The sequence below is a fragment of the Rhamphochromis longiceps genome, linkage group LG1 (genome assembly GCF_057381845.1).
Source record: "Rhamphochromis longiceps isolate RC_006_pf linkage group LG1, R_longiceps_female_GT1.1, whole genome shotgun sequence".
NCBI lineage: Eukaryota > Metazoa > Chordata > Actinopteri > Cichliformes > Cichlidae > Rhamphochromis > Rhamphochromis longiceps.
This window is the reverse complement of record NC_140557.1, coordinates 41,181,389-41,202,894: the sequence shown is the minus strand read 5'-3', so window position 1 is coordinate 41,202,894 and position 21,506 is coordinate 41,181,389. Positions and strand designations below refer to the sequence as shown.

At 41.3% G+C, this 21,506-nt stretch overlaps 1 protein-coding gene across 1 annotated transcript; it reads left to right on the top strand.

Moving 5' to 3' along the window:
• The first annotated feature begins 5,536 nt into the window (after positions 1-5,536).
• On the top strand, positions 5,537-21,245 carry il16 (interleukin 16). The gene is made up of 9 exons (XM_085409303.1): positions 5,537-5,589; positions 6,390-6,486; positions 10,700-11,800; positions 13,120-13,265; positions 13,500-13,665; positions 16,985-17,086; positions 18,563-18,794; positions 19,116-19,244; positions 19,401-21,245. Exons 3-9 carry the CDS (start codon positions 10,898-10,900, stop codon positions 19,565-19,567), a joined length of 1,845 nt encoding a protein of 614 aa, XP_085265429.1. The 5' UTR covers positions 5,537-5,589; positions 6,390-6,486; positions 10,700-10,897; the 3' UTR covers positions 19,568-21,245.
• The last annotated feature ends 261 nt before the right edge of the window (positions 21,246-21,506 follow it).

The following is a 21,506-nucleotide window of genomic DNA, read 5'->3' as shown; positions in this document are numbered from 1 at the left end:
CGCCTAGCAACCGTTACAGTGTGAAGCACAGGCTTGTAAAAATGGAGCTCGAAATCTTGCTCAGTTTTTTTGAATCTCCCAGGACCTACAGCAGTTGCACTGTTGTCACCAGCATGTTTTGTACCTCAGCTACGAGATAATCCTATCCAGTTAAAATAACTTTGTTTAATCTACAAGCTTTTAGGAATTACATGTTACCTTTAGTTAGTTTCTGGATAATTTCTGGGACTGAATTTGTATACATTTACTACAGTATATAAACTAGTATGTAATATATATAAAATGGATCCCAGGCCTGATTTTCAACTAAGCAGGGAGACTCTGGCAGCGCTGTCTCCTGAACCAAGATTGGAAACATGGTTGGGGTGCCACAAATGAGACCTGCTGGGATTTATTTTTATCTGTAAGACTAATATCTCATAATTAACACCACATATTTGTGTTTTGTACTTTGTTGCACACAGTGTAGTTTTGGAAGCAGTCTGTTACTCTGATACAACAGACAAGACTAAGACCCTTTACAGGAATGTGGACGCTCTACAGGCCTGACAGAGGCCATGAGGTGGCTGTCCTGGTGATGGTTGAAGTGGCGTCTCGACATAAGGGGATGCCTAGGAAGCTGCAGAAGAAGAAACCTGAGTGGTGGATTTCACCCAAATAAGGAGAAATGTGGCTTTCCTCCAACTTTTGATCAATAACCTGTTTATCAAACATAAGGAAAAGCATTACCTGTTTTTTTTCCCAGGAGTTACAAGTATTATACTATAGTAGTGATACTTTATTCACCATCTCCTGCTTGCATATTTCTGAATACATCTTAGCCCTGCAAACCCTGTTAATGGACGATGCTGTAGACAGTGGCAGGAAGGTTCCTAAAGCACTCTTTGCAGACCACCCTGTGTAATGCTCCACTCGTCAAACAGAAAAGATATGCTGATGTGCTCTTGAGCCAGCCACACCTTCTGCTGATGGATCATTACCTGGGCACTATCTAACAGTGTAGCTTCAGTCGATGCTGGAACGTTGCGTGACAACAGTCAGTGAACCCCAACTTGTGCTTCGGTGAACAGTGTTGGGAAGGTTACTTTTAAAATGTATTCCACTACAGATTACAGATTACATGCTCCAAAATGTATTTTGTAACGTATTCCGTTACGTTACTCAAATGAGAGTAACGTATTTCAAATACTTTGGATTACTTAATATATTATCATGCTTTTTACAACTACATGAATGTGATTTATTACTATTACTGAAGGCTACTCTCCACACCAACACCAACTAGATGTTTAAATCTTAATATAAATGAGTAACAGTAGGTGCACATTAGGTAAGGCTGCACTTTTTGCAGCGATCTCGTATAGAAAACTATTCCTCGCCTTATAGAACATCACATCAGTTACAATGATGATGTAATTTATAGTTTACAAATGACAAAATGTTTACACAAAATCATGACAGTGTTTACATGATATCACCCACTACTAACATTACTTTATTTACTGTATCTTTTGAAAAAATACAGCAATTTTAACAACACAATACTTAAGAATATTTAACAGGAGCAGGTTTCATTTTTCCCTGGTTTTATTATCACACTGTTCACCAAACCCAGCAAACCTTCACCGTCTTATCCAGGAGGGTCACCTCTTCACCCTCACATGGAAGAAGTAATCTGATTGGCATGGTGGTATGTTTGAAGCAGGTCCCTTGTGTAGCGCTGGGACCCAGTCACAATGTTTCATCCATTTCATCGGCTGGTTTGCTGCAATAATGCCAAATAATTAGCAAGTCTATAAATAGAAGGTAGTTCTGCAAAATCAGTCAGTAGGATGTTTGTTCTAATTTGCTATGAGCTCAGAGCGCATTGAAAATAAAACTAATAGGCTATAAAGATATGAACATATTTAGAACTTACCGGAATGAAAATGTCCGGAGCACCAACAGATATTTGGAGATGGAAGAGAGCTGCACGTCAGCTCGTCTCACAGCTGCTATCCAGGCTGGACGCCTTCGTTTGGTAACATCGATACACGAGCTGCGTCATGTTGCTTCCGGGTTGGGAAAGAATTAAAAGATAAACCCTTTTCAAGCTTATTCTCTTGCCGGTCGTATGATCGAGCATTGCAGCCGACCACACAGCAAGAACGAACCATGGCTGTTGTGTGTGCCTTCGCTCCCCCTTCACTTGCGCTAGACCCCCAAAATGGCGGATCGGGCCAAAATCCTTTCCACGCCCACCCCCGTGACATCACGCTCCAAAGCCCTATAAAACAGGTCTGCGGCTCCGAACCGTAGTAAAGGACCTCTGGCTGATACGTCGGGTTCGTGTTGAGCTCGTAGCTGAAAACTGGCTTTACTTTGTTGTCTGGGTCAACTTTGCTAGTGGGAGACAGAGAGAGGCGTTGAAAGGCTGCTGCAACAGAGCTTATTGTTTCGGAGGAAAACACGAACACAGTGTACAGTCGAGTCTTAACAGCTTACTTACAGCTGGGCTCGTCAGGCTGCAGTGGTTATTATTATATTTACATGCTTCCAGCTCCCGTTTCTGCTCGGTGACAGCTCGTACTTTTCCTTTTTCTCCCTCCTCGCTCACAGACACATCACAGGTATGGCCGTCCATTCTCCCTGCAGCACGGACTACACTGCCCATCAGGCTGCATGCTTTAGGGCGATGCCTGTAACACTCTCTTATTGCCTTCATATTTAATAATTTGTTTAAATATTTCTTCACGTCATTATGATTAGATCCTCTTATTGCGTGTTTGTTTGGGTTTCCAATGGCGTGGAATTACCAAAAATAGAGAGAGCATAGCCTAACATATCAAACAGGAAAATACCGCCGTGTAATCCATTTATTTCAACAAAGTAACTGCATTCTGAATACTCAGTTACTCATGTCTTGTATTTTAAATACGTAACACTGGTACATGTATTCCGTTACTCCCTAACACTGTTGGTGAATCACCATTTCATCATGGTGAAAATAACATTTTTGGCAAGTAGTGAAACTAACGACTGTGTCTTGTGTCTTATGTTCAGGAAACCGTGGGGCCAGCACGTGAGGAGAGTCAAGTGGTGTTTTGTAAATATTGGTGTGGGATTTGAGGAAGTTGGAATTCACTGTGAGTCACAAGGATCACGTTTTTGGAACTGTTTTTCACTGTGCATCGATTCACTGTAAATAAATCCCATCTGCCTGAACAGTACCACTGTCACCATCGTGGTGAAGCGAGAGCTGAGCATAAAAGTGAAGCTTCTGATTTACCGGTCGATCGATATCCCTACCCTCACCTATGGTCACGAGCTTTGGGTAGTGACCCAAAGAACACGATCCCGGCTACAAGCAGCAGAAATGACCAGAAATGCTTCTCTGCTTAGGCTGCTGCCTCTGCGACCTGGCCCTGGATAAGTGGAAGAAAATGGATGGATGGATGGAATGGATAGGTTATTGGACTTCATGGCAGGTCCATGTTTTGGCCGACTGCTTCTCCTCTGCTTGAGATGAGAGAGGGGAACACTCATTCACCAGTCTCACCATCGGTCTGCTCTTTGCTACTGCAACCCTGCACTGCCATACCTGCTACCAACTCACCAGCCTCCACACGTGCCAGCTCTTCTCCATTGCTGCAGCCTACGTCCCACGCCGCTCAGCTCTTGACTTTTGATATCCCCAGTGAACCCTTAGTTCCCTGTATTCCCAGCGAACCCAGAGCCTTCAGTGACTTCAGTGCCAACAAACCCACAACCTGTAAGGCCTCTTGTACTTGCAAGATCCCAAGCTCTTGGTTCCTCACTGTCTGAGGGTCCTTACTGCGAATAGGTCCCAGAGCCTGTGGGTCATAGTCCAGCTGAACCTGAGCCAGAGGGGTCCCTGTGTCACTGACCTCCAGTGGCTCTCCAGTGCCATCCCTGTCAGCATTAGTAGGTCCCCGCTGACACCGAGTGCCTGCTCAGCCACAGGAGGATCAACAACATTCAGCAAAGCGATGGGAGCTTGTTTTCTCTGCCTCTGGCCTCCCGGGTCAGCACCCAGAGTTGCTCTGTCTCCACCGCTGGCCTCTCAGCTGGACTTGTGCTAAATTTGCTGTTAGTCTAAAAGCTAGCCCCCACAAGGCCCCAAATCTCCCAAATCCATTCTGGGTGCTAGTTCCACCAAAGAGGGGCCTTAAAGCTGAAGCCTCTGCCTCCCATTCTACTTTTAAATATCATAGAAACCACGAGTAAAGTTTAAGTCTGAGAGCAAAGTGCTCTTTTGGGGTGATATTGTACTATGAGGTTAAGATAAGATTAGCCCTGATCATGAAACACCTTGTATGGGAGGAGAAGGGTTTTAAATCGGATTCTGGATTAAACAGGGAGCCAATGAAGAGAAGCCAGAAGAGAAATATGCTCTTTATTTCTAGTCCCTGTCAGGACTCTTTCTGCAGCATCTTGTATCAGCTGAAGGCTTTTAGGACATCCTGAAAATAATGAATTACAGCAGTTCAGCCTGAAAGTAATAAATGCATGAACTAGTTTTTCAACATCATTTTAAGACAGGATATTTCTAATTTTAGAGATGTTGTATAAATGGAAATAAGAACTCCTACATATTTGTTTAATATGCATATTGAAGGACATGTCCTGGTCAAAAACAAAACCAAGGTTCCTCACAGCGTTGCTGGAGGCTGAGGTAATTCCATCCATTGTAAGCATCTGGTTAGACACCATGTTTCTAAACATTTTAGGGCTGAGCACAATAACCTCAGTTTGATCCAGATTTAGAAGCAGGACATTAGAGGTCATCCAGGTCTTTATGCCTTTGAGGTTCCCTCAGAGGCATAAACTAAATGGTGTGATTTCTGGCTTCATGGACAGATAAAGCTCGGCATCATCTGCATAACAGTGAAAATACATGCTGTGCCTTCTAATAATACTGCCTGAGGGAAACATTTATAATGCAAACAGAATTGGTCTTAGCGTGAAACTGTGTGGTTTCTAAAATTAAATTTAGTATGTAAAGTGCGCTCTGCACGTAAAAACATTTATGTGAACAAATTGGAGACTATTAGAAAGATATGATTTAATCTACTGCTGATCAATACCTTTAATACCTACAGCATGATCTAATCTCTGTAATAAAATATTATTGATCAATATCAAATGCACACTGAGGTCTAGCAGGACAAGCACAGAGATGAGTCCACTGTCAGAGGCCATAAGAAGATCATTTATAAGCTTCACTAAAGCTGTTTCTGTGCTGTGATGAGCTCTGAAACCTTCAAGCTTAAATTGGGTGCTTTCTGTGTTTAAGAAGCAATTTGAATGATGAAAGCTGAGAGGGACACACTCAGGCAAAGCGTTGTTGTTTTCTGGTTTTGCTGTATTGGCCTTCTGCTTTGAGACATCCGTGTCTCATCGTTCATGTTTGTTTAGCAAACAGTGTCTAAGCTTAGTGCCCATATAAGGAAGTTGAAAACATGCATGCGAGATGAAACTGACAGATCACAATCGTTTCACTTCCACTCTAAGTTCCTACCCTGAAATGTATCAGCAGAAACGGCTGCCATCGTACTGTGCTGCCTTTTCTTAGCACGCTAAACCTGTGTAAGTAATCATGTTTCTCTCAGTGCACTAATGATCCTACAGATGCAACGAGTGACCTACCATGTGACTCACTGCACTCCTCACGCCTCCTGTAGCTCTTTATCAGTATATAAAAACCCTGCAAAAGATTCTGGGATTACTCTTAAGAATTGTATGTGAAGAAGTGTGTGGTTCGCTGTGTGGTTCGGCTTTTAGAAATGTGAGGAAACCTAACCCTGTCATTTAACTTAATTACTGTATTAATATCATTTGGCAGTAAAGTGCTTAATATCTACACTTTTACATCTGCCTTCTAATAAAGCAGCCTTTATTTGGTTTGTTAGTTGGAACTCATTGGATTATTAAGCGAGTGGGCTGACTCTCGTGTAGAAGCTAGAGAAGGTCATCCACTAATGGTGGTCTGAGCCGTGGCTGCTGCAGTCTGTATGCCAAAGTATCCCTGGGCAAGATATCAAACCCTCAGTTCAGTTTATTGCCCACTCTGACAAACCTAGTGTGCTGCTCAAGAGTGTGAAAGGTAAATATGATGGTTGTTGCTTTTCTACTCGAGTGCTGTGCATAACAACTACAGCACAGTTATAGTTAAACAGCATTGTGATTTCCTTTTATTAATTCATTTAGTTTTTGTATCGATATCGCCATGTCTGTGCATACATATGTGTGTGAAGGTATTGATTCGAAAAGTCAAGTAACAGTTGCTCAGCTGAATGTCTGAACGGAAGTATGGTACGTTGTTGCACCTCTCTGTGGTTGCTGCTAGAGAAGTTCTTGTGATACAATGCTTCCTGTTTGTGAAGCAGGAAGAAGAACGTGAACACTCGAAGACGAGCAAGGCTTTCGCTCAGGCAGACATTGTGCTGTGCAGCGACAACAGTCGAGATACAGGACGGAGGCAAGGTACTGTTACCTATTATTTATCCACATAAATGCAACTATAGAACAATCTGACAATGCAATTGTTCCAAAAATGTTACAGCAAACTCAGCCTGGTACTGCGGCGATTAGCATTTAATCAGAAAGTAAAAGACTGTTCATTTCCTTTTCAATACAGGATTTGTCTTTCTCTGTATAGTTTGCCATACAGGATAAATACATCACAAAACACACACAACATCCACACACCCATAAGCACCAAACAAAAAGAAAAGGTGTGACTTTATCCAGGGCAGCAGCAGTGCTCCTAATAACAGGTTGGAGCTGTACTAAAATTGTCAGTGTTTGTCAGCTCCTTTCATTCTTCAAGGAAGAATATCAAATGAAAGGAAAAAGATGAATCCTTGGACCCTGGTGTCCTTTTCTGTTCACTGCTTAGCTGTCAAAAAGTGTAATAATAACAAAGCAAAAGAGGAATGATGATACGTGGGTATACAGCTTGGAAAAAATTAGTCTTAACAGCATCATACATACTTTCCTGATGACATCACACAATGTCAAAGATGTCAAGTAAGGTTGGTTGTAAACACTTATGTACTCTATCAGTTCTGCTTGACACAAATCATGAGAATTAGTGAGAATCATTAGAATCACCTAATAATCACACAGCGATCATCATATTAGACAAAGCATTTCAGTAGAGCTGGACAATATGGACAAAATATTACCACAACATTGTTTTTCTGCATTGCATAAATTCATATTAGTATTCTAAGCTAGCATCTCTCTGGTTTGATACAAACTGAAAGAACATGTTACGTTAACATTTTTAATAACTAATAAGATTTATTTTCAACAACTGACACAAACCAAATACACAATTCTCTTAAGTATTGTTATTTGTATACATGTTTTAAAAATACACTCAAATTAACTGGCAATCAAACAATGTGCAGCATTGTTAATCAGTGCTGCACTGTACTGAGTACTGATCTGCATTGTTTTATCAAGTCAAGTCAGACCAAGTGGCTTTACTGTCATTTCAACCATGTGCAGTGGTACAATACAGAGTGAATCGAGACAACGTTCCCCCACAACCATGGTGATAAAATGTGTAGGACCAGCATTGTTTTGTGTTTGTGCAAGAATAAAACAACGCAAATCCAGGAATGGCTGATTACTAGATGCAATTTCTTTTCTATCTCGTATATTTCTTCAAATAAAAATATGAGGTAGGCAGTAATTCAGTCTAACAAATACATTTTCTCAAAATGTAGATGTGTTTTGAAAAAAACTACAGTTTAACAGTGAAAATATGTCATAATATTAACAAAAATGTGTAATGATGTGTGCTTATTTTATCCCTGAGATAATGAAGAGAGAGATTCCTGGTCAGTCTGAGATGCCATATTTGTTTTCATTTACATGCTGAAATACAGAACAGAACTCTGCTGTCTTGGCTTATATAGTCTGTGTGTACCGTGTGTGTGTGGGTGAGGTGTGTGTTTCTGTGTGTGACTATATTTCACTGTGTGTGTGGATAGGTGGGTAAGAAAACCGCCTTGGTATTTTTGAAGGTGGTGAAAGTGGTTTGTCATGTTAGCGGACTTTATAAGGACCTGTCAGTGTAGATTTCCCTGCAAACTGGTTTTATCTGGTGGCTCTAGCTCAGTAGGTCGCTGGTTTGATCCCGGCTGCATGCCAAAGAACCTTGGCCAAGATACTAACCCCTGTTGCTCTCTGATACGTCTTCTGGAGTATGAGTGTAAATGTTACATAGAAAAAAGACTTTGTGAGAATGAGGTGAATAAAGTGGGATTTATGATCCTACAAATGTGTCTGTCCGTATATGCTTTTTGATTGGGGGAGAGAGGTTTTCACCCACGTGAGACACATGGTGGGACTAAGGACAGAGTCTGTCTGATAGGGGCCACTGTATGGGGCCAGTTTTTTGGAAAAAAGACTATCTAAAGTATCTTTAAAGTGCCTTTAACAGATAACCACACTCTCTAACTTTGAGTATAATGTGAAATTAGGGAGCTTTTGTAATGTCTGTGAACGTTCTCAGAGCAATTGGTGGACAGTCCCAGATTTTAAGACCTATTGGGAGTGTCCAAGCCATGCTCTAAATAGTGTCCTTAAGAGGGATGGGTCCAGGACTATCTTAGGGACACTCTCAATAGGGCTGAAAATCTGGGACTGTCCACTAATTGCTTGGAACTGAAGAAGCTTCCGAGATGAGAGGTGAAATGTTTTTAGATGCTTCCAAAACATTTGACAGAGTTAATCAACTGAAGATGTTCGTTAAATTGCAAAGCAGAGGGGTCCCTGCATATCAAATGGATAAAAGATTTTACACTTTTGGTATTTACATCAAACTATGCAAGTTAATTTGGGTACAGAGGTATCTGAACCTTTTTCTGTATCTACAGAAGTCAGACAAGGTGGATTATTGTATTTGTATGTTGATGATCTTGATGATCTTTCTGTCAAGTTAAATGATTGTACGACTGATTGTATGGTGGGCAACCTTATTAATCATTTAATGTACGTTGATGATGTGGTCATTTTGTCCCACCACAGTGCTGATTACTTAAGAGTTTGTGCTAGTTATGGTGCCCAGTATGATATTGTGCTTAACCCTAAAAAAAAAAAAAAAAAAAAAAAGAGTGTTATTGTGATTGCTACAACTAAGAAGCATAAGACCAACTCCCTAAGGCTTCCCTGTACCAGTGTGAGGCTGTTGCCTTGAAACTGTGTAAAACATCCTGCAAAAATGGTCCCAACAAGGGCCCAACAGACTTAATAAGGAAGTCTGTTAGGAAGCACTTTTGTGTCCTTCCCTCCTTATTATTTTACACAGGTGTACCAAATTTCATTCTTGTAGCTCATGCTGTGTTTCCTTAGGACTTTCTAAATGCATAAGGTGCCATTTTGAAACTCTTATGTATGAAACCAATAAAATATGTCATATATGGCATATCAATCCGGATTCTCATCATGTCTGTCAAGTCTGCTGGAGTTTGCAGAATCTGTCACTGAGTTACAGCAGACTCGTTTTAAGTGATCGTAATTTGGTGTGCTGCCATGACAATGTCCTTTCACAAAAACCTCAAAAGCTTTGCATTCCAGCCATTCCGTTCACTGAAGATCACGCTGATCTGATGAAATCCCTACAAGGAGTTTGTTAAAGTACGAGGTCCAGAAATGGCGAGATATGTAGCCAAAATTAGTCAGCAGACTCAACATGGCTGACTTCCTGTTGGGTTCTAAGAGATTCTATGAGATGGCTCTAAGAGACTGTTTTTTATATGAGGCTGTCAAATTTCAGATTTATAGATTAAACATAGTGCAGGGGCTGCTTTTTTGTTTTGTTTTTTAAATGTTGTAATTGTTTGTAATTTTGCAGTTTTGTCACTTTCCAACCAAAATTCACTGAACCAGCAGCAAAAGAAGACCAAGACTGCACTTCATGTTACTTTGCAGTTTTGCTTCCACCAGAATAAAATCCCATTTCCTGCACAGCTCTATCTCTCGGTGTACGTTGAGGCCAGTTTCCCATGCTTATTATGCACTGGTCTGCTGTTGTGTACAGTGTTGTCGGCTGCTGTTTTTGTTTTGTTTGTTTGTTTTTTCCCTAAAAACCACCTCTGACAAGAAAACCTAATTCCTGCTGTTCAATATGGGAAAAATATCTACTTTCACAAATTATAGCAAATTGCAAATCCTAAGCTATGTCTCCAATAAAACCTCTGTAACGTTCTGTTTTCACTTTCTACTATAGAAATTTCATGTTTCTTACAACAGTTAAAAAACAGAAAAAGAAGAAGTTCAAAGATTCGTGCTGACAGATTTCTTTATTTACCACAGCAGCTTTTTCTTTATTATGTAGAAAAGCAGTTAAATATGTAACTTCTTTAGATTGGTCAGGCCCACTTGAGAGCAAAGTGTGGTGTATGTAGCCCATAATGTAAAATTAGTTTGACACCCCTGAACTAGATATAACAATTCAAATGAAGTCTTATACAATTTGACATTACAGTGTCTACAGAAAAATGCCTTACAAAGAAGTTGACATACCCTAACTCTGATTCCAACCCAAGAGGTCTTTCTTAAGCTGGTGGATTTTAAGATGCATCCACCTTTAAGTTAAAACTATTTAGATTTTGAGTTTGTGACATGAAATGTTTCAAATGCACAATAAATTCTTTTGTTTTTGTCTGTGTCTTGTGTACAGGTAGTTCATCAGCTGTTCACTGCTCACAGCCAAAGAGAAAAACTCTAAAGAGACAGGCCTGTGTTGGTCACCCTATCCAAGAACAGCTTTGGGATCCCTGGGTTCACGAGAACACCTCCTCTGAAAAGCTGCGAGAATCACTACCCACACCTTACAGACAGTAGAGTTACTGTTAATGTACACGGCCTTTCTGCTACAATGAATGACGAAGAGAATGTCCTTGAGGTCGATGACACACTCGCAATGACTCCTGAAAATAAATCTGAAACTCCTTCAGAACTTAAAAAGGCGCCTCCAGTGGCACCCAAACCTGCCTGGTTTCGCCAGAGTCTGAGGAAAATTAAGGATGAGCAGGACCAGAAGACGCAAGCAAAACCATCAGAGCAAACATCTGCTGCAAGCTTCAGCAGAAACTTTGGCATCAGATCTGCATCATCTGCAACCAACCAATCAATCAAGCAAAGGATTCACTCTTTTGAGACTTTTTCCAGTCCAGAAGCTCCAGAAAAGGGGAGCAACAGAAGACCATTGGCTCCTTCAACAACCCTCTCTCCAGTGGAGAAGGGATCCCGAGCCCCTTGCTCTTCCTATTCTGCCTCAAATGGAGATAATGTGAAGAACAAAACTGAATTTTCCAGAGAGATCCAGTCCAGAGATCCAGCACCTAGTAAGGAGGAAGACAACATACCTGCCTCTGTTGCGCCCTGTGCCATTGCCTCAGCCAGCAATGAAGCTTGTCAACAAACAACAGAAAAGTCCTCTGAAGATGAAACTCATTTTAATCAGTCTACCACTGATTCCATGTATTCTCAGACTATCAACACTGATGTGGAGTCAGGGATAAATGATTATCAGTCTGCTCCAGTGCATGACAGCAGTGAAGCCTTACCCACCAACCTGGAGTCTGAGCTTGTGGATTCTGAGTGTTCTGAAACATCTATGAGATCCAATCAAACTGAAGGTCAAAATAGCTCTGACTGGACAGAGGAGGAAGGAAAGCTGTCAAGGACTGCTCGGAATGCTGCTCCGGCCACAGAGAGTAACACCGTGAGCAACCCAGAGAGTGAAAGCCTGGGGAAAATAATTACCTTCAGTAATCAGGTAATCTCACACATATATTGTGTTTATTTTATATAGTCAAGGCTGAATATTCCCACGTTTGGGAATATTCAGCCTTAACATTTATCAGTACAATATTATTTTGTTCCTCTACCAGCTTCGCTTACATGTGAAAATGGACAGATACACAAATCAACAATCTTTTTGTGGTGTTTGTGAGTAGGAGTGAGTCTCTTTGTATTTTTGTTTGTTACGAAGTGTACTTGATAATGAGGGGTGGGAAGTTATTATAGCGCCCCCCAGGAGCCAGAGGCAGACAGAGAAAGATCCGGGCCATCCATAGCCCCAGGAGTACAGAAGACATAAGACCACACATACTGGCTGTGTGTCCATCCCAGCAGGAAAAGAAGGGAGGCCCCAGATGGGTTACCCACGGCCTAAGAGTGAGAGTCTCAACGAACCACAGGCGACAGGCAGCTGAACCCATCCGAGGCCCAACACCCTGGCACGAACCACCTGGCACTTTCTACAGGACTGGATATAAAACCATTCTGTAAAAGTCCAGAGCCTCTGCGCTTTATCTGAGGATGATGGGAAGTGACTCTACCATCACACAAAGCAAACATCAGTATAAGAGTGCTCCTAAAGTGCTGGGTTTGTTCATCTACAGTAGAGAAGGAGATTTCTCTCTGAGGGAGCCCCTGGTGAAGATTATGATCCTAGTTGATCCCTGGGATGAGCTCGTTTTCCTGATGTTTCTGAAGTGATTCCTCTCAGTGGGTCAATGGAACATCTGACACAGGGCAGGTGTGATTAAAGAAAGGGAGGAAGTTTCTTCAACCTCTGCACCCAACAAACCCAGCTTGGTTGTAATGGTCTCCTTCACTCGTTTTCCTGCAGGGTGAATGTATGTTGTGTATCTGTTGTGTGTGCTGCTACACCCCAGCCTAGAGAAAGCCAGAGAGCAACACAAGAAGACATTGCACCTGCTTCCTGGTCCCAGGGGAGGACCAAGGCTGCCACAGAGTTTCCAGTTTTACAACAACCAAATATTTTATTAGTCTGGTGGGCATCACCAAAACAACAAAGAAAAAGCTCTAGAAATAAAACAAAACTAACTTACCCATCACGAGGAATCCAAAAGAAAATCCAGGCCTCTTACCTGTCTCCCTAACCTAAACAGAAGAAGGGGTTTTGAAAGAAAAAGGCTTCCACATAAATCAGCAAAGGTCGATTTACAATCTACAGATTCAAAATATTTGTTGGACTTTCCGATGTAATTCTCTTTGTATGTTTACAGTTTCCCCACAAAAATAACATGATTTTAAATTTGTGTCTGATTTAGTGTGTTTTTGTTACAGGTGTCACAAGCATTGATGTGCTCTTTGACCGTCTGTGGAGGTAATCCTTCCTCCACAAACCTGCAGGACACCTCTTCACTGGACTCCATTAACCAGCAGGAGTCTGATCTAGCCTTGGACATGTCAGACAGAGGATTCTCTTTCAGGTATCACTTCAGTTGAGACATGTGGACATGCAAAATGCACTGCTTTGTTGTTTAACTTTTGTTCTCAGGGAATTTGGCTTAAGTTAACAAATACTCCCAGTTTAATCAAAGAAGGAGTAGTTAATTTTTAAAAACATGTTAAATAGAGCACAGTTCTATACTTGTACCTATGCTTGCGCTCATGGGTACCTGACACTCGTCAGATCTAATGCCTTTCTGTCTCCATAAATACAGCCTGTTCACTTTGAAGGAGTGCATCACTGATCGAGGGGAGGGTGGAGTTCACAACGAGACTGCTTCTGTTTCTGCTTCTGCGCACTCTGTCATCACAGCTATCAATTCACAGGAAATACAGAAGATGATTCAGGAAGTTGAGGCTTTAGATGAAGAAACACTGAAGGTAAAAAAACAAACATGTCGTATATCACAGTTCCATTAATTCACAACATCTTTAGAGACAAGTTGTAAAAACTGTAAGAGATGCTAAACAACAACTGAAAGGAGCAAAATCCTGTGGAGACCGGGGACATCTCCTGCACTGCAAACAACAGAGGGTCTAACCAGTGATCCCATTTGCATACATCCTCGTCAATGAACTTAGGAAAAATTAACTTTAAAGTTTTACTCAGAAATGGTGCGCTCGAGTGCTTGCTCCAAGGGGGTCATTTGATTGATGTTGGGGTTTTCTCTGTATTGGGTCTTTATCTTACAATATAAAGCATCTTGAGGCAACTGCTGTTGTGATTTGGCAGAATATAAATGAAATAGATATATAAGTGAATACCTGCAAAATAAATTTCATGACAAATGGTAGAAATCTGCCATGATGCCACGGATATGCCTTTCAACAAAAGCTCAAAAGCATCATAATTTAACATCACCCAAGTATTGGGCCAAATATTAGGCTGGTCTGATATGTGAAAATGTGTGACCACAGGAAATGATAAAATTGGTACTAAAATGTTATCTTTAATTCAAAATGGTGGACTTTATGTTGGGTTTGGGTCATTGCATCCAACCTGCCATATTACACATGTGTACGAAAATTCATTAACATTTACATAACATTAACATTTGCTGCCATGATGCCAGGTCTCTCTTGGAAATGAGATTTTTAATCTCAATGAGATTTTACCTGGATAAATAAAGGACTAATAAACATTGCTCACTGTGTGCTACATGTCTGTAGTACTTTGATAAAGATGTTGTAAGTGGCACTATTGAGCAATTTTGAAATGCCCTTGTCCAAGACCAATAAAGTGCACATATTTTCACCAGACATGTTGAAAGATAGGTTGAGGATTTAACATTTCTCTTGAACAATACGTTTGTTACTTGTGTGCATAAATAAAAAAATATTTTATTTATACAGCGCCAAATCACCACAACAGTCGCCTCAAGGTGCTTTATATTAAGCACGCTTTATACACTCAACAAAAATATAAACGCAACACCTTTGTTACTGCTCCCATTCTCCATGGGATGGACGTAGAGACCTAAAATTCATTCCAGATACACAATATAACCATCCCTCCCAAACAGTGGTCACAAATCAGTCCAAATGTGTGGTAGTGGGCACATCTGCTATATTGAGATAATCCATCCCACCTCACAGGTGTGCCACATCAGGATGCTGATCTGACATCATGAGTAGTGCACAGGTGTACCTCAGACTGCCCACAACAAAAGGCCACCCTGGAATGTGCAGTTTTTTGGGCTATTGGGGGTCTGGGGACCCAGAACCGGTCAGCATCTGGTGTGACCACCATTTGCCTCATGCAGTGAAACACATCGTCGCATGGAGTCTATCAGATTGGCAATTGTGGCCTGTGGAATGTTGGTCCGCTCCACTTCAATGGCTGTGCGAGGTTGTTGGATATTCGTGGGAACTGGTACACGCTGTCGTATACGCCGGTCAAGCACATCCCGAACATGCTCAATGGGTGACATGTCCAGTGAGTATGCTGGCCATGCAAGAACTGGGACATTCTCAGCTGCCATCTGCCCTGAACAATGTGAACCATGATTCATCCGTGAAGCGCACACCTCTCCAACGTGCCAGACGCCATCGAATGTGAGCATTTGCCCACACAAGTCTGTTACGGCGACGAGCTGGAGTCAGGTCAAGACCCCGATGAGGACGACGGGCATGCAGTTGAGCATCCCTGAGACGGTTTCTGACAGTTTGTGCAGAAATTGTTTGGTTGTGCAAACCAATTGTTCCAGCAGCTGTCTGGGTGGCTGGTCTCAGACGATCTTGGAGGTGAACCTGCTGGATGTGGAGGTCCTGGGCTGGTGTGGTTACACGAGGTCTGCGGTTGTGAGGCCGGTTGGATGTGCTGCCATATTCTCTGAAACGCCTGTGGAGACGGCTTATGGTTGAGAAATGAACATTCAATGCACGGGCGACAGATCTGGTTGACATTCCTGCTGTCAGCATGCCAATTGCACGCTCCCTCATTGCTTGTGGCATCTGTGGCATTTTGCTGTGAGACAAAACTGCACATTCCAGGGTGGCCTTTTGTTGTGGGCAGTCTGAGGTACACCTGTGCACTACTCATGATGTCAGATCAGCATCCTGATGTGGCACACCTGTGAGGTGGGATGGATTATCTCAATATAGCAGATGTGCCCACTACCACACATTTGGACTGATTTGTGACCACTGTTTGGGAGGGATGGTTATATTGTGTATCTGGAATGAATTTTAGGTCTCTACGTCCATCCCATGGGGAATGGGAGCAGTAACAAAGGTGTTGCGTTTATATTTTTGTTGAGTGTATTTAAGACAGACCCCACAATAACACATGCAGAGAAAAACCCACCAATCATATGAGCCCCTATGATCAAGCACTGTGGAGACAGTGGGAAGGAAAAACTCCCTTTTAACAGGAAGAAACCTCCGGCAGAATCAGGCTCAGGGAGGGGCGGGGCCATCTGCTGTGATTGGTTGGGGTGAGAGAAGGAAGACAGGATAAAGACATGCTGTGGAAGAGAGACAGAGGTTAATAATAATTATGATTAAATGCAGAGTGGTGTGGGATGAGGGATACTGAAAAATGTTAACAAATTATTCATGATTGATTTTGTTACGCTGTGCAGTTTGTCTTCTGGAGATTTTCTTTACCACACAGTATCATACATGCTCTAAATATTTTTGCAGTGTCGTAGTTTACTGGATTCTGCTATATTGTGTAGGATATTGTAGTTGGTGTTTGGAACAAAATGACAAGGATGGTTGTATTTCAAACCTGTTTTGAACCTTTTAAATTGGCCTCTGACAATGTATTATATTATACATATTTTAATATTAAATTATACCCTACAGTGAATCTTAACAACTTTCCTGAAACTAAATATTAAAAAAAACCCCTCAAAATTCAAATAAGCAAGTGCAACATTTCATATGCATAAATATTACATAAATATTTATGTAATAAATATTACATATACACGTCCCTACACACTGCTCCCCGGGCGCCCAATGGCTGCCCACCGCTTCACTGAGTGAATGGGTTAAATGCAGAGAGGAATTTCCCCACGGGGATCAATAAAGTATACATTATTATTATTATTATTATTATTATTATTATTATTATTATTACATGTAAAAATATTACATTTGAAAAACATGATCCAGAAAATAGAAAAATGTGTGGATTACTGTTGAAAAAATGCCTTAAAAATGGCCGCTCAAGTAAACCTACATCTTTCCACAGCAACTAGTGGACATCCATGTTGTGATTCTTCATAAAGACGAGGGAGCTGGGCTTGGCTTTACCATTGCTGGAGGGTCTGACCTGGAGAACAAAGCTGTTACTGTAAGATACACACTACACATTTATATTACTGAATTCTAATCTATTTTTTCCAAAATGTTATTCTGTCTAATGTGAAATAAAAAGCATTGCAACTGTATTCACTGAAAAGTTGGCATTAGTTTAAAATGCAGTATAAAAATGTGCAATCGAACCCTGTGAATATCCACTGAAAATAATGTTTAAAAGAAAACATGAAACAGTGATTGACAGCAATCACAGCAAATCAGGTCATCGAATTGCAAGCCCACATCAACTGATTGCTCAGCTGATATTCTGCGACATATTCAGTTGGCTTCACCAACAGATATATCCGTCACATCTGTTGGTGATAATGAGCCATACCATCCATCCATTTTCCTCCGTTTATCTGGGCCTGGATCACGTGGGCAGCAGCCTAAGCAGAGAAGTCCAGACCTCCCTCTCCCCAGCCACCTCCTCTAGCTTGTCCAGGGGAACACCAAGGCATTCCCAGGCCAGCAAAAACATGTAATCTCTCCAGTGTCCTGGGTCTGTCCCTGGGCCTCCTCCCGGTGGGACATGCCGAACCACTGTACCCAGGAGGCGCCCAGCAGGTATCCTTGCCAGAAGACTGAACCACCTCCACTGCCTCCTTTCAGTGTGGAAAAGTAGCAGCTCTACTCCCATAGATGCTCCCTGCCAATCTCCTGCTCCCCTCACCCCTCACTCGTGAACAAGACCCTCCTTCACTTGGGCAGCAACTCGTCACTGACCCAAAGTGGGCACTCCACTCTTATCCAATCCAAGGCCTCAGACTTGGAGGTGGTGACACTCTGCTCCGAGCCACTCCAGTGTAAACTGGAGGGAAGCACCTGATGAAACCAACAGAACCACACCATCTGCAAAAAGCAGAGACGAGACTCTGAGGCCACCCAAGTGGAAGCCTTCCATCACGTGGCTATGCCTAGAAATTCTGCCTGTAAAAATTATAAACAGAATTGGCGACAAAGTGCAACCCTGGCAGAGTCCAACACCCACTAGGAACAAGTTTGAGTTATTACCAGCAGCTGCATAAGAACTGAAAATGCTCATTTAAATTTTGAGTCTAATAAAAAATGTAATGAGGTAGTGAAGCTGTCATTTCAGGCTCTACTTTCTCTGATCCTTAGTGAAGGTAATAAGTGGTGTTGGGACTTCTCCTTATCTTGTAATTCAGCATTAGAAGTTCTTTACTAATAGATTCATGTATTCATATTCAAGTAATCGAGTAAACAAAATCTGTTCATCTGTTTACCAGTACTCCGATACTTACTCCAATCTAGTCAGGATTTGCGTTATCCACAGTGTGTGGGTCAAATCTGGCTTTATTCATTTTTATACCAATCTAACAAAACAACAATAAAACAAATATGAAATCAACTTCTCCCAAACTGTGTTAAGGCTAGTTCTACCTGATCTCTGAATTTGCCGCTGTTTCCTACTTGTGTCTATGTGTCTCACTGATGATCTTGTGTTTAGGTCCACAAAGTGTTTCTCAGTGGCCTGGCAGCTCAAGAGGGCACAATTCAGAAAGGCGATGAGATATTGTCTATAAATGGACAAACACTGTGGGGTGTCACGCACACTGATGCCACCACTGCTCTGCGTCAGGCCCGGAATCTGAAGCTGGCTGTCGTTGTCATCTGCAAGAGAGTCGTGGAGGAGGGAAGAGAGGAAGGAAGCTGTAGGAGCGAAGAGCCAAATCCTGCTGGTCAGTCAGACAACTGGGAATACATTTATTATCCCCAATTTATTTTAGCAGAAATCACACAACCATCAAGCAAAATGCAATACTTCCAAAGAATTGGGGGTCTGTGCAAAATAAATAAAAACAGAATGCAAAGACTGCAAATATCATACACATATGTTTTATTCAAATATTCACAACAGAACACAGAAAACATCAAATGTTTAAACTGAGAAACATTGACAAAATGCAGACATAGCTCTGTAGGTTTGTCCAGGTCAGAATAGACATTTTTATTATAAATACTATGCAGGCTACATATACTCTGTGTCTTTGCTGTCGCAGTGGAGGAATGGGGCGCTCCAATGAGTGTGGAGCTGGAGAAATGTGCTGGTGGTGTTGGCTTTACTCTGGAGGGAGGAAAAGGCTCAATCCATGGAGACAGACCTTTAGTCATCAACAGGATCTTTACAGGTGCGCTCACGAAGCTGGCAGTATTCACAAAAACGTAATCACAAGTGTTTCTTTCGTAGTTTATTTTGGGGAAAAAACGAATTTGATTCCAAAAAAAAGAGCAGTAATCGTAATATTTGGACAGTTATTAAAAAAAATGTCTTTTGGATATTTCAGGGGGAGCGGCAGAGCAGAGTGGTCTGCAGAGTGGAGATGAAGTGTTGCAGGTCCAGGGAATAAGTCTGCAAGACATGACTCGATTTGAGGCATGGAACATGATCAAGGCTTTGCCTGAAGGACCCATCACAGTGGTCCTCAAGAGGAGGCTGGGGGGTGCAGAATGACCGGCACAGCTTATGGGCACTGATTGAAGTAAAAAACAAAAAAACAAAAACAAATACCCCAGGACAAACAAACAAAAACAACAAACAAAAAAACAGCAGCATACAGCAGCAAACAAGGACACAGATGTTGGACTTTTTCTCTTTTTTGTTTTTTAAAAAATCTCATCAGGTTAATAATTCTTTTAGTTTTATACCAAAGACATTGCAATTTTTTTCATTTTTATGCAGTAATTTTGCATCTACTTACTTTGAATTTCAGAAGAAAAGAGTGAAATTTCACAAGCTGTTGCTTTTCAATCTTGTGGCGAGAAAAAGGAAACATCCCACATATGCAAACAAGACTCTAAAACTGTCAAATTGGTTAAAGAAACACACAAAACAATATTTCTCAGAATTAAAGGACAACTGCACATCTCGAGAAATAATACAAAACCCAGTTAATTGGCAAGGGTTTGAACACTGCAAGGTTCGTTTTGCTTTAACTTGCTTGCTTAATGATATTTGTACAGTAAAAGCTTGTAATGTGGCGACAAACAAAACCAATTTGGAATCTGGAGGCAGCTCAACAGCTGCAGGTACCTGTGCCTGCCTACTGCTGCAGTAGCTTGACACTGAATCTTATTAAGAGATTCAATTAATTACAGAAATTGATATACTAGATTGAATTTTATTTTTAAATTAATATTATTAAAAAGAGTTTCTGTGCTCACAGTCTAAGTCATGTGCCTGAAATAACAATATTAATGGTAATTAATGGTCATAGAGATGATTAAGATGATCACTAGTGTCTTTGCAAATTTGTGAAGACATTTTTTTGCTCCATGACACCTACAAAGTTATGTAGCCTGTGTTTGTTACATCTAGAATGACAAGTGTCACCATTGTCCAAGCATATATGCAGTACATGAAAACCTGAAATTAGACACTGGACTACATTTGAAGTATGTGATAACAAGCAGTTTTACTCCCTCTGCCACCAATCAGGTCATATGAACAACTTCCTGTATCTTCAATAAATGGCTTTAGTCACTGGGATTCAGGTGATGTCTGATTGTTTTCACTCCTACTTGCTACCACAGCTGCCTTTGAAATTGACAATCATTTGAGATTTTTGATGAAAGAGATTGAAAAAACTACAGAAAACCGCCACAAAAAAAGAAACACCGTTAACGATGCAACTGACCACAGCAGTCCTGTGCTGGGCTGTTATAGTGAAATTTGTCATGTTTTAGGTAAAGGTGTTTTTAATGTCTGAAAAACAATTATGCAGTCATAAGTAACAAATGAAAGGAACACCTTTTTAATGAAAGTATAGCACGAAGTCACTTAAGCTTCTTGGATTTTGATCTTGTCAGGGGGTTTCAGCTGTTTGGGGTTGATGAAATTAACATCAGGTGCACTGGAGGGGCAACAATTAGATGACCCCCAAAATAGGAACGGTTTTACAGGCGGAGGCCACTGACATTTTGTCTTCTCATAGTTTCTGTTTTGTTTTTTTACCAGTTTTGCATTTTGCTAGGGTCAGTGAAACTATAGTAAGTGTGAAGTGAAACTTGGACCCTTGCACAGCTAGTCCAAATCCTCCAAGCACATCAATACGTGCCATAGCCAGAAGGTTTGTTCAAGATTATGAAGGAAATTCCAGGAGACAGCCAGAGAACTGGACAGGTCCTAACGCATCAACAGGACCATCATCTGCTTCTTTATTCAAGGAGAAGCAGGATGAGCACTGGAAGAGCCCTACACAAAAATGTCTTGGATACTGACATTCACACCAGCAGGCCAATGGTGTGAATGTCTTTGACAAAACAATCAATAGCAGATTTCACGAGGGTGGCCTCGAGGCACCACAGAGCCTGAATGTGTTGGAAAACGTGAGAGCTTGAAAAATAAAAAGTGCAGAAAAAAAATGTTCTTGTATTCTGACATTTTCACTTGA